This window comes from Rhincodon typus, chromosome 5 (genome assembly GCF_021869965.1).
Source record: "Rhincodon typus isolate 14 chromosome 5, sRhiTyp1.1, whole genome shotgun sequence".
In the NCBI taxonomy this organism is placed as follows: domain Eukaryota; kingdom Metazoa; phylum Chordata; class Chondrichthyes; order Orectolobiformes; family Rhincodontidae; genus Rhincodon; species Rhincodon typus.
This window is the reverse complement of record NC_063336.1, coordinates 7369624-7383358: the sequence shown is the minus strand read 5'-3', so window position 1 is coordinate 7383358 and position 13735 is coordinate 7369624. Positions and strand designations below refer to the sequence as shown.

Genomic DNA, 13735 nt, shown 5'->3' with positions numbered 1-13735 from the left:
GGAGGCGAAGGAATTGGGAATAGGGGATAGCATTTTTGCAGGAAGGTGGGTGGGAGGAGGAGTATTCTAGGTAGCTGTGGGAGTCGGTGGGCTTGAAATGAATATCGGTTTCGAGGTGGTTGCCCGATATGGAGACAGAGAGGTCCAGGAAGGGGAGAGAGGTGTTAGAGATGGTCCAGGTAAACTTAAGGTTGGGGTGGAAGGTGTTGGTGAAGTGGATGAACTGTTCGAGCTCCTCGTGGGAGCATGAGGCGGCGCCGATACAGTCATCAATGTAACGGAGGAAGAGGTGGGGTTTCGGGCCGGTGTAGATACGGAAGAGGGATTGTTCCACATAACCTACAAAGAGGCAGGCGTAGCTTGGGCCCATGCGGGTACCCATGGCTACCCCCTTTGTCTGTAGGAAGTGGGAGGAATTGAAAGAGAAGTTGTTGAGGGTGAGGACGAGTTCGGCTAAGCAGATGAGGGTGTCAGTGGAGGGGGACTGGTTGGGCCTGCGGGACAGGAAGAAGCGGAGGACCTTAAGGCCATCAGCATGGGGAATGCAGGTGTAGAGGGACTGGACATCCATGGTAAAGATGAGGTGTTGGGGATCGGGGAATTGGAAGTTCTGGAGGAGGTGGAGGGCGTGGGTGGTGTCACGGACATAGGTAGGGAGTTCCTGGACCAAGGGGGAGAAAATGGAGTCTAGATAGTTGGAGATCAGTTCGGTGGGGCAGGAGCAGGCGGAGACAATGGGTCGACCAGGGCATTCAGGTTTGTGGATTTTGGGAAGGAGATAGAAGCGGGCAGTGCGAGGTTGGGGAACGATGAGGTTGGAGGCCGTGGGTGGGAAGTCACCTGAGGTGATGAGGTTGTGGATGGTTTGGGAGATGATGGTTTGGTGCTCAGGAGTGGGGTCATGATCAAGGGAGCGGTAGGAGGGGGTGTCGGAGAGTTGGCGTCTGGCCTCGGAGATGTAGAGGTCATTGCGCCATACTACAACTGCGCCTCCCTTGTCCGCGGGTTTTATGGTGAGGTTGGGATTGGAGCGGAGGGCTGCACGTTCTGCGGGGGAGAGGTTGGAGTGGGTGAGAGGGGTGGAGAGGTTGAGGCGATTGATGTCTCGATGGCAGTTGGAGATGAAGAGGTCGAGAGACTTAAAGACAAGTTGACTACTGAGTCATTTCCCGACTTAAAATCATTTCAATAAACCTTACAGGCATGATAGAGTTATGAGGAACCTAACCAATATTTTCAGAGACATAAAAACATTTGCAAGCTGGGTTTTCAAAACTATGCCCCGTGTAACAGGAAAAAAATGCATTTTGATCTCTCGTTCATTAATGTAAAAATATCCAAAGTGACCCTAGCAAAATCTGTATCTTGACAAAGTGTTTAAAACATAAAGTTGAGGCTATTGAAAGTGATAAGGATGAGGCAGAATTCTGCATCCTGGGAGCAGATGCGGTGGAGGCAAAGGAATTGGGAACAGGGGATGGCATTTTTGCAGGAAGGTAGGTGGGAGGAGGTGTATTCTAGGTAAGCAAATACACCTCCTCCCACCCACCTTCCTGCTTACCTAGAATACACCTCCTCCCAACCACCTTCCTGCTTACCTAGAATACACCTCCTCCCACCCACCTTCCTGCTTACCTAGAATACACCTCCTCCGACCCACCTTCCTGCTTACCTAGAATACACCTCCTCCCACCCACCTTCCTGCTTACCTAGAATACACCTCCTCCCACCCACCTTCCTGCAAAAAATGCCATCCCCTATTCCCAATTCCTTCGCCTCCGCTGCATCTGCTCCCAGGATGAGGCATTCCACTCCTATACATCTCAGATGTCCTCGTTTTTCAAGGACCGCAACTTCCCCTCCTCAGTGGTCAATAACGCCCTCGACTGTGTCTCCCGCATTTCCCGCAACTCATCCCTCACACCACCTCCCCGCAATAACAACCAAAACAGAATCCCCCTCGTCCTCAGGTACCACCCCACCAACCTCCGGATCCAACGCGTCATCCTCCGACACTTCCGCCATCTGCAATCCGACCCCACCACCAAAGACATTTTTCCCTCCCCACCCTTATCTGCCTTCCGGAGGGACCACACTCTCCATGACTCCCTTGTCCATTCCACACTCCCCTCCAGCCCCACCTCACCCGGCACTTTTCCCTGCAACCGCAGGAAGTGCTACACCTCCCCCCTCACCCCCATCCCAGGCCCCAAGAAGACTTTCCACATCGAGCAGATGTGCACCTGCACATCTGCTAATGTGGTATACTGCATCTGCTGTTCCCGTTGTGGCCTCCTCTACATCGGGGAAACCAAGCGGAGGCTCGGGGACCATTTTGCAGAACACCTACGCTCGGTTCGCACTAAACAACTGCACCTACCAGTCGCGAACCATTTCAACTCCCCCTCCCATTCCTCAGACGACATGTCCATCCTGGGCCTCCTGCAGTGCCACAACCATGCCACCCGAAGGTTGCGGAAACAGCAACTCATATTCCGCTTGGGAACCCTACAGCCCAATGGTATCAATGTGGATTTCACAAGCTTCAAAATCTCCCATCCCCCTACCGCATCCCAAAACCAGCCCAGCTTGTCCCCGCCTCCCTAACCTGTCCTTTCTCCCACCTCAAGCCCCACCCCCATCTCCTACCGACTAACCTCATCCCGCCCCCTTGACCTGTCCGTCCTCCCTGGACTGACCTATCTCCTCCCTACCTCCCCACCTATACATACCTTTACTGGCTCCATCCCCGCCTCTCTGACCTTTCTGTCTCCTCTTCACCTATCTTCTCCTCTATCCATCTTCTATCCGCCTCCCCCTCTCTCCCTATTTATTTCAGAACCCCATTCCCCTCCCCCATTTCTGAAGAAGGGTCTAGGCCCAAAACGTCAGTCTTCCTGCTCCTATGATGCTGCTTAGCCTGCTGTGTTCATCCAGCTCTACGCCTTGTTGTCTCAGATTCTCCAGCATCTGCAGTTCCTACTATCTATATGAAAAGACTTTGTTTAGGAAGGAATGTAAGGAGAAGCCTGGGAACTATAAACCTGACAGTCTGATTTTGGTGGTGGGTAAGTTGTGGAGATGATTCTGAAAGTCAGGATTATTATATATTTGAAGAGGCAATGAATGGTTAGGGATAGTCAACTTGGTTTTGTGCGGGGGAAATCGTGTTTCACAAACTTGATTGAGATTTTTTGAGGAAGTAACCCAGAGGATTGATAAGGGCAGAGTGGTAGGTGTTGTTTACTTGGACTTTAGTAAACCCTTTGACAAGATTCCGCATGGTAGACTAATTAGTAAAGTTAAATCACGTGGGATTCAGGGTGAGCCTGCCAATTGGATACAAAATTGGTTTAACGGCAAGAGACCAGAAAGTAGTTAAGGAGGGTTGCTTTTTGGACTAGAGGCTTGTGACCAGCAGTGTTCCAAAGGGATCAGTGCTGGGCCTACTTGATTCTCATCTAATTTATATAAATGTCAATTATTATATAATTATTATTATTATAACATTTATAATAATTATTATAACATTTATATAAATGACAATATAGAAGGCATGGTTAGTAAGTTTGCGGATGACACCAAATTGGTGGTATAATGGACAATGAAGAAGGTTATCTCAGATTTCAAAGAGGTCCTGATCAATTGGGTCAATGGGCTGAAGAGTGGCAGATGGATTTTAATTTGGATAAATGCGAGGCATTGCATTTTGGTTCAGGTACGTAGTTCTTTGAAGTTTGCGTCCCATTTAGACAGGGGGGTTAAGAATGGGTTTAGCACGTTTGCCTTCACTGCTCAGACCGATGAGTATAGAAGTTGATACATCATGTTGAAGTTGTACAGGACATTGGTAAGGCCTCTTCTGGAGTACTGTGTCCAGTTCTGGTCATCCTGTTATAGGAAGGTTATTATTAAGCTGGAAAGGGTTCAGAAAAAAATTACCAAGATGTTACAAGGATGTTTCCAGGAATGGAGGCTGTGAGTTAGAAGGAGAAGCTGGATAGTCTGGGACTTCTTTCATTGCAGCGTAGGTGGTTTTGGGGTGACCTAACACAGATTTCTAAAATCATGAGTGGTATTGGTAAGGTGAATGGCAGGTGTCTTTTCCCTAGAGTGGGGGATTTCAAGACTAGGAGGCATAATTTTAAGGTGAGAAGAGAGAGATTTAAAAAAGATATGAGGGGTAACTTTTTTACACAAAGAGTGGTTTGCGAGTGGATTGATCTTCCAGAGGAAGTTGTGGATGCGGGTACAGTTACAATGCTTAAAAGACATTTGGACGAGTACATGAATAAGAGATGTTTGGCCAAGCACAGGCAGTTGCGACTGGTTTAAATTGGGATTATGGTTGGCACAGACCGGTTGGACCGAAGGGTCTGTTTCCGCGCTGTATGACTCTATGAGGCAAGATTTGGTACACAAATTCAAGTCCTATCTGTTTTCCTGAAAAATTCTGCTATTTTCCTTCCTTCTACCTGGCTCACACATCTGATCAAATTGTATTTACACAAGTTAGGGTCATATATTCACAGCATTCACAGGTGCTCCAGCACTGATGTTCAGAGGCAGACTGGTAATTGGTCTTCCCTTGCCCCAGCTCCATACAGAAACATACTTAGTTGCCATAATCATGTCATTGTAGCCTCTTCCTGCTGAAAAACCTGACGGCTCTCTACTTTTAATACATCTATTATATGTTACAATCTTGGATCTCTGTGTGTTTTAAAATTGAGAATACAGCAATATATTAAACATATGGATCTGATGGAATTTTTTCATTTAATTGTTATCTGAACAATAATTTAATCAGATGCAGAACAAAAGTAAATTTGTTCTGAGCCCCTGCTGCCTACTCTATTTGCCTTATTATTCCACTGACAGTAGATTTTCAATCCTCACAATTATACTCTGTTCTGCAAATTTAGGCACCAAATCCACTAAATATTCAACTCATTGAAGCCTCAACTTTCTCCTCCAGATTTTAATAAATTTTCTGCTGAAACCAATGAACAGGTGTGTTGGTGATGATAAGAGAAGTTAACAAAAGATTAAAAGCGCATGGCTCATTCTTGTTTGAAAAATTAAAATGCTTTCATGAAAGAATGTTTTAAAGGAAGTGCCATGTGATTTTGCTCACTGCCCCAATTTCAGAATTGGCTCAAATAGACATAACCCAATAATGGCAAACTTATATATTAGCTCAAAGCAATATCCAAACAACAACAAACTTATTTTAAAACCGTGTAAAAGATGAGAACAATTATTACTGGACCATATCATTTTTAGGTAAGATTAACTGTTAAGTAAGGCAAGTTCTCTAGTCACAGTTAACTCCATGATCACTGGCATAATCAAACCCTTCTATCAAATCATCTTACCTGTGGACATAATGTAGCTGATGAACAGAGTCAATTGCCAAAACCATTTCTGCTAGATAAAATTTTGCCATATCCTCGGGTAACCGGTCCTCAAATTTGCTGAGTAATGTTAAGAGGTCTCCTCCCACATAGTAGTCCATCACAAGATACTGAGAATAAAATGAAATGTAAAATAAGTGGTGAGCAAAACAATAACTTTCTTGTTATTAGTTTGTTATATTTCGTTCAATTATTGTTATATTTTATTCAATCCCCATCTCAGGTTGCACTCATGAATACAACTAAGTTACCTAACAAACCTAATGGAATTTTTCATGGAGGTGACCAAGTGTTTGGATGAGGATAGGACAATTGATGTAATTTGTATGGATTTCAGAAAACTTTGACAAGGTCCCACATGAGAATCTATTAGAGAAGGCAAATGTTCATGGATCCAAAACTGGCTTTGAGACAGGAGACAGAGGGTAGAAAGCTGTTTGTGTGATTGGTGCCCAGTGTGCAAAGGCATACCACAGGGATTAGTGTTGATATTTTACTGTTTTGATATTCATGAAATATATAGATGAGAATTTTGGGGATGATGATAAGTAAGTTTGTGAATGACACAAAGATTGGCCGGTAGAGAGTGCCGGTTGACAGTGAGGAGGAAGCTGTAAGGTTACAGAAGGATATACAATTGGATTGGTCAGATGGGCAGATCAGTGGCAAATGCAATTCAACCCTGATAAATGTGATATGATGCAGTTTGGAAGAAGAAGCAAGATAAGGAAGTACTCAATAAATGGTAAAACATGAGGAAATTCAGAGGATCAGAGGGATCTTGGGGTGTTTGTCCAAAGATCCCTGAAGGTGGCATCACACGCAAACTGGAGGAACAACACCTCATATTCCACCTCAGCAGCCTACAGCCTGATGGCCTAAACGTAGAATTCACCAGTTTCAAAATCTCCCCACCCCGAGTCTCATTCCATGTCCAACCCTCCCTCTCATCCTCGCCTCCTTGACCTGACACAACCTGTCAATCTTCTCTCCCACCCATTCCACTGACCAATCCCCACCATGCCCTTCCTGCATTCACCCATCACCATCCCACCTACCTTCCCCAGGCGCACCCCTCCTCTCTCTATTTATTTCCCAGCTCCCTTCTCCCTCCCCATTTCTGAAGAAGGGTCCCGACCCGAAACGTCAGCTTTCCTGCTCCTCTAATGCTGCCTGGCCTGCTGTGTTCCTCCAGCTCCACACTGTGCAGTCTCTGACTCCAACATCTGCAGTTCTTGCTATCTCCATATCCATTTGAAAACTTATTTCCTCATTGCGACTTACTTTCCCACCTATTTTAGCGTCACCTGCAAATTTGGCTATATTACTTACTTTCCCCACACCCAACTCATTGTAAATAGTTGGGGCTCAAGGACCAAGTACTGTGGCATCCCATTCAACAACTTCAACAGAATTCCCTTTTTTTTCTGGTCTATTCCTTGATTTATAAAGTCCAGGATCCTGCATCTTTTTTACTTACTTATTCAATTTTTAATAGCTCGTATACATAAGTCTCTCTGTTTCTTCAGCAGCTTTACTATTGTAATCCTTATAATAAATTGGTTTTCCTCATTCTTCCCATCCAAGTATGTTGCTTCAGATTCTGCATTTAATTCCACTGCCACTTGTCTGTCCACCTCAACAACTTGTCGATGTGCTCTTGAAGTAAATCATTAGCCTTATAGTTCACAAAATTTCAAGTTGTCATTCACAAATTTTGAAACTGTTTCCTGTACAAGTCTAACTCATTAATTTTGACCAGTGTTTCTGGTACTCATGTCTGGGAAATTCCAATATAAATCCTTCACTAGCCCAAGAAATAACCGTTTACCACTACACTGTTTCCTTTCACTCGGCCAACTTCATATCTATGCTGCCACTTTCCTGCTTTGCCCATGAGCTCCAGCTTTGCTGACAAACTTATCAGGAAATACTTGCATCAACTGTCGTTTGGAAGTGTCAATCAATGCTATTGTCCTCATTGACCTCTGCTGCCTCATTAAAAACCCAAACAAACTGGTGAAACAAACATTCTCTTTAACTAGTCTAAGCTGGCTTTCATTTTCATATTTATATTTTCAGCTGTATTTTTAATTTTGAATCAACTTTACTACTTCACTATTTGACGACCCTGGAGGTTTTCACTGCAAAGCAGCAAGGGAGCAACTGGCGGATTAGTTAACTCAAGCAATTGAATGAATAATTACTAAGAGTAGAAATAGGCTTTTTGGCCCTTTGAGTTTTCTCAATCATTCACTAAGATCATAACTGATCTGGCTGTGGCGTAACCTTAACTTTCCTGTTTCGTGCCCATAACTCAACTCCCTCCATGAAAAATTTACTTAAACTCTGCCTTAAATCACTTCACTGACCCAGTCTCCACTACCTGCTGGGAAAGAAAATTCCATTTCTAATGATCCTCAGAAAAAAAATTCTCCTACTTTTCATCTTAAAAGGGGGACCACTTATTCTTAAACTATGTCCCCTAAGGAGGAGGAACACCTTCCCGGTATCCACTCTATCAAGTCTCCACATGTTATATTTCAAACTCCAATAGGTATATGCTCAATCTATTCAACTTTTCACCATAAGATAAGCCTTTCCAACCCAGGGATGACTGAGTGAACTTTCTCTGAACTACTCTGCAACTGTATCTTCCTTCAAATAAGGAGACCAAAACTATGCAGACCACAGTACTCTCTGCATCTTTATTAATACTGAGATATATTTTTAAAAGATGGTCATCTGTATGTAGCTATTAACATCTCAGAAGGAAAGCTTAACTTAGAAGGCAATCACTCGACATTTTACACAACAAAATGGGAAATGGTCTGGAGCTGCACATTCCTCAGTTTTTCTTGCTCCAGGGTGTTGAGTAAGGGAAAGAGGGGTGCCAGGTGAAAGGAAGCACTGCTCTGTAAAGCAAGAGAAACACCAGAAGACAAACAATTCTAATGCTACCAGTTACTTCCCCACCAATAGTTATGGTATATAATGATGTGGAGGTGCTGGTGTTGGACTGGGGTGGACAAGGTCAAAAATCACACAACACAAGGTTATAGTCTATTTGAGGACACAAGCTTTCAGAGTGTCGCTCCTTCTTCAGGTGTCAGTGACAGAGGTGGCATCAGTCACAGAATTTATAAGCAAAAGATCAAAGGGTCATAGAACTGATGCAAATGTATAAAGACCAGGGCTAGAAGAAATCAAATATCCATCTTGTGAATTTAGAAGTGGTGTACCATCCAGTATAGCTAAACAGGGATGCATATTATTTTAAAATGAAATAAAACCACTGTTTAAAATTGGCACAAAATAAATCATGTTCTAGACTGTAACTCACCAAATAGTTTTCATCCTGGAAGGCATAGTGCAATGTGGTAATCCACTGGCTGTCTCCATTTACCAACACATCCCGCTCCTCTCTAAAGCAGGCAGTCTAGATTTTAAAAAAATGCAAGTTGTACACTAGATTAGATAAAATTGTGAATAGGAGGCCGTACATACTGAGAAATGGTTAATGTGTTCAAATTTAAGCTGTTGCTTTTAAATGCAGGTATTATGTCGATTAGCTCAGCTAGCAAGATAGCCAGAAAGTGACACAGAACAACACCAACAGCGTGAGTTCATTTTCTGTACCAGCTGATGTAGTTCTTGGAATCTGCCTTCGCACCTTCCCCTATAGGGATATCATGGCATGAGGCATGATTGGCAGTCCTCAGACAACAAAGACGCTACATTGACAGAGCATGAAGAGAGAAAGAGATCAATTATTTAGTGAGCCTTTTAGTACTAACTTGAATATCAACTCACTATTTCAGAATAACAGAGGGCAGGGTTCATGTTAACCATTGGATATTCCCACCTCTACATCGGAAGATAGGAGAAAAAATATCCAACAGTGAATCATTCAGAGTTGGTGGGCTCCTACACCATTGAGCAGCATGATATAGCATCATACTAGTGAAGGCATGAATTAATACCAAATGGTATAGCATGGGAGAGCAAGGCAAAAGTCGAAAGCACAATAATTTAAGAGTTATGCACGCAGAGAGGTTCCCTTTCAAAATAATTCCAACTTGTAGCTATATAATTTAAATGCAAGAGATTAACCTTTTTCTACCTTTTTAATTTTTTGCTGTTGCTTAAAACAGGATTTTAATGCAATGGTTGTAATGCAATGCTGAGTTTTTAAAAAAAGCTTCTTTGTAATAACTAACATGGCTGAGGTAAATCTATAACCAACAGATTCCTTTAAAAGCAATAAATCTGCTAAACTATAGCCAATTTTTTCTCTCTCTCTGTCCACCTACTTCCTAATCCAATCGGTATAGTCAGTTGCTTCCAAACCAAGATATGAGGAGTACGTCACCACAAATTACTTGGAAATTTCACAAGTTGTACCAGCTGGAAAATACCAGACAGGTAATCTACATCAATTATTTTTTCTAAATTGCAATCAAATGTAATTGTACATATTAGACAAGTTAAAGATAGCTGCACTTGAAATTAGACATCAGGCCAAATCGTTTAACTTGTTTTCGAGCATCTAACTTGTATCAAATATAGCTCACAGCCTAGCTTGGTCTCATAACAGTAGGTATTCATAGTCCTTCCCATCTGTCTGTCTGTCTTTTACATGTTTGAATGGTTCTCCATGAGGTATATAAATGAATGTTTGTTTAGCAAGCTTTAAAAAAAACGACTACTTGCTGACTCAAGGAAGCAAGAACTGACCCTTGTGTAAACAATGAAAGAGGCATTCAAGGTCTAGCACTATACAACACAACATAATCTCTTCAATGCAAAGTTATTCCAGTTTTTCAATGTTACATAAAAAAGCTATTATTCACCTAAGCATATGTATCAATTAGAATTTTTTATAACTGTGTAAAATTGCCCCAATGATATATCGTAGAGAGAAAAAGATCCTTTCCAAAGTCCAAACAACGAGTGCACTAGCAAACAGCTACCAGGATATCACCAGTTCCACACAATGAAGAACACAAACATAAATAACTAAATATCATCAGCACCTTTGCACAATGATTCACACAGCAAATCTACACAATGATTCAAAGTGGAATATAACTAACTAGACATCATTAACTGTGCACAATGATTCACATTGGAGGAAAGTGAGCATGAAAGAACAATGGCAGGTAAAATAAAGTAACATCCTAGGTAATCTTACAAGTGTATTAAGGGTAAAAGGATAACAAGGGAAAGAGTAGGGGCCATGAAAGACCACTGATAATTTGCATGTGGAGTCAGAGGACATGGGTAGGGTTCTAAATGGATACAGACAGTCCCCAGGTTGTGAATGGGTTCCATTCTGGAGTCCATTCGCAAGTTGATTTGTACACAAGTCAGAACACAACCCAAGACAACATAAAGCAGTTCTTCATAAGTACAGGAAATTTTCATATATCTGGTCTTTAAAATTACTCCCCTGTTTGGAATTGCATTTCTCAGTACAAGTGTTTCTTAAGTTGGATATTAGTAAATAATGGATCCTCTGCATTTTGAGTTGGTACTTGCTAGTAAGAGGGACAATGTGGATAAAGAAATCAGGGAGAAGGACTGTGATATACTTAAAGAAATTAGCATAGACAGAGAGGGACTTCTTCTGAGTGTTCAGGCAGGATTACGAGTAGATAAATCTCCAGGGTCAAATGAAATCTAACCCAGGCGGTTGAGTGAAGCAAGGGAGGAAATAGCAGGGACGCTGGCAACAATCTTCAATTTCTTTCCAGCCAGAGGAGAAGTACCAGAGGACTGGAGGGCAGTCAATGTATACTGTTATTCAAGAGGAAGCAAGGGAAACCAGGAAACTATAGGCCTGTCAATGTAACCTTAGTCGCAGAGAAATTATTGGAAGCAATTCTGAGGGACAGAGTAATTTGCACTTGGGGATGCAGGGATTAACCAAGAACAGTCAGCGTGGATTTGTTAAGGGGATATTATGCCTGACCAGCCTGCTTGATTTTTTTGATCAGGTGTGAAGATGAGGACAATACTTTTTGTGGTTTATGTAAATGTCTTAGACTAGTTTGTAACATTCATAAATGAAGTAGATGAGAATGTGGGAGGGATGATAACAAATGTGGACGACACAAAGACTGGGTGGTTGATAATGAGGAGGAAAGTCTTCGGTTTATAGCCTTAGGATATAAAAGGATTGGTCAGAAAGACAGATCAATGGCAGACTGAATTTAACCCTGATATATGTGAGGAGGTGTGTTTTGGAAGAAGAAACAAGACAAGAGAGTCCTCAATGAATGGTAAGGTACGAGGAACCTAGAAAAACAGAGAGATCTTGGGGTGCTTCTTTACAGATCCCTGCAGCCGGCAGCACAGGTTAATGCAATAGTTAAGAAGGTAAATGGGATGCTTGCCTTTATCAGTCATGGCATAGATTACAAGAGCAGGGAGGTTATGTTGGAGCTGCACAGAACTTTGGCTAGGCCACAGCTAGAGTACTGAGTGCAGTTCTGGTTACCGCACTATAGGAAGGATTTGACTGCACTGGAGGGGACACAGAGGAGATGGAGCATTTCAGCGATGAAGAGAGACTGGATTTTCTTCTTTGGAGCAGAGAAGGTTGGGGTGGGGGGGCAGGGAATACGATAGATCACGTATAAGACTATGAGAGACATGAACAAGATGAAAATAAAACTATTCCCATTAGAAGAAGTGTCATTAACAAAGTGGCATAATTTTAAGTAGAAGGCAGGAAGAGATCTGAGGAAAAACATTTTACCCAGAAGCTGGTGGGAGTCTGGAATGCACCGTCAGGAGGGTAGTTGAGGTGGGAAACCTCACAATCTTTAAAAAGTATTTGGATGAGCACTTGAAGGATCATAACATTCAAAGCTATGGGACAACCACGGCAAAGTAATATACTTTAGGTGGTAACAAATTGAGGGGCTGAAGGGCTGGCTTCTTCTGCGTTGTACGATTCTACGATTGAATGTAGGAGGGTGGACCAATAAATTTGTGGATGGAAATTAATGGAATTAAGAATCTACTGATGATCATGAAATCATTGTTGATTGTCAGAAAAACCTATCTGGCTCACCAATGCAGTTCAGGCAAGGAAATCCTGGTCTGACCTATATATGAATCCAAACCCACATGTGGCTGACTCTCAACTGCTCTCTGAAATGACCTAGCAAGCCACTCAGTTGTATCAATCACTACAAAATCTCAACAAAGAAATGAAACTGGACGGACCATCTGGCATCGATGTGGGCATCATAAAAGATAATGAGAAAACAGCCCTGTCAATTCTACAAAGGTGTCCTCATTAACATCTGTGGGCTAGTGCCAAAACTGGGACAGCTGTCTCACAGACTAGTCAAGCAACAGCCTGACGTAGTCTTATTCATGGAGTCATATCTTACAGACAATGTCCCAGATGCAACCATCACCATTCCTGGGTATGTCCTGTCCCACCGCAGGAAAGACCAGCAGAGGTGGCGGCACAGTGGTATACAGTCAGGATGGAGTTGCCCTGGAAGTCCTCAATATTATCTCTGGACTCCATGCTGATTACCACGTACCACCCTCCCTCAGCTGATGAATTGGTCCTCCTGAACAACACTTGGAGGAAGCACTGATGATGTCAAGGACACAAAACGTACTCTGGGTGGAGGATTTCAATGTTCACAACCAACAGCAGCTTGGCAACTGCACTATTGATCAAGCTGTTAGGGTCCTAAAGGATATAGCCTTCACTTTGAGAATACACTCCATCGTGTTGTATGGCACTATCACCGTGCCAAATGGGACAGACTTCGCACAGATCTAACAACTCAAGACTGGGCATGCATGACGTGCTGTGGGCCACCAACACCAGCAGAATTGTACTCCAGCACAATCTGTAACTTATGGCCTGGCATATCCCCCACTCAACCATTACATTCAAGCCAAGGTATCAACCATGGTTCAATGGAGAGTGCAGGAGGGCATGCCAGGAGCAGCACCATGTATACCTGAAGATGAGGTGTCAACCTGGTGAAGCTACCAAACAACTGCATGCCAAACAGTATGGATCGTCAGTGAAAGAGATTACTAAGCGATCCCACAATGAATGGATCAGATTCTACAGTCCTGCCACGTTCAGTTGGGAATGGCAGTGGACAATTAAACAATTCACTGGAGGAGAAGGCTCCATAAATATCCCCATCCTCAATGATGGAAGAGCCCAACACATCCGTTAAAAACATAAAGCTGAAGCATTTGCAGCAATCTTCAGCCAGTGTCAAGCGGATGAACCATCTCAGCCTCCTCCAGTGGTCCCCAGCGTCACAGAC

The 13735-nt window shown here is 43.0% G+C and overlaps 1 protein-coding gene across 1 annotated transcript in view; it reads right to left on the bottom strand.

Annotated features, from left to right (window-relative positions):
* The window catches only part of LOC109916915 (serine/threonine-protein kinase MRCK alpha-like), a 323123-nt gene that overhangs the window by 284751 nt on the left and 24637 nt on the right, over nucleotides 1-13735 (bottom strand). The window contains exons 4-5 of the mRNA XM_048596650.1: nucleotides 8761-8856; nucleotides 5379-5527 (exon numbers count right to left, since the gene is read on the bottom strand). Of these exons, the coding sequence (XP_048452607.1) occupies nucleotides 5379-5527; nucleotides 8761-8856 (245 nt within the window). The remainder of the gene's footprint in view (nucleotides 1-5378; nucleotides 5528-8760; nucleotides 8857-13735) is intronic.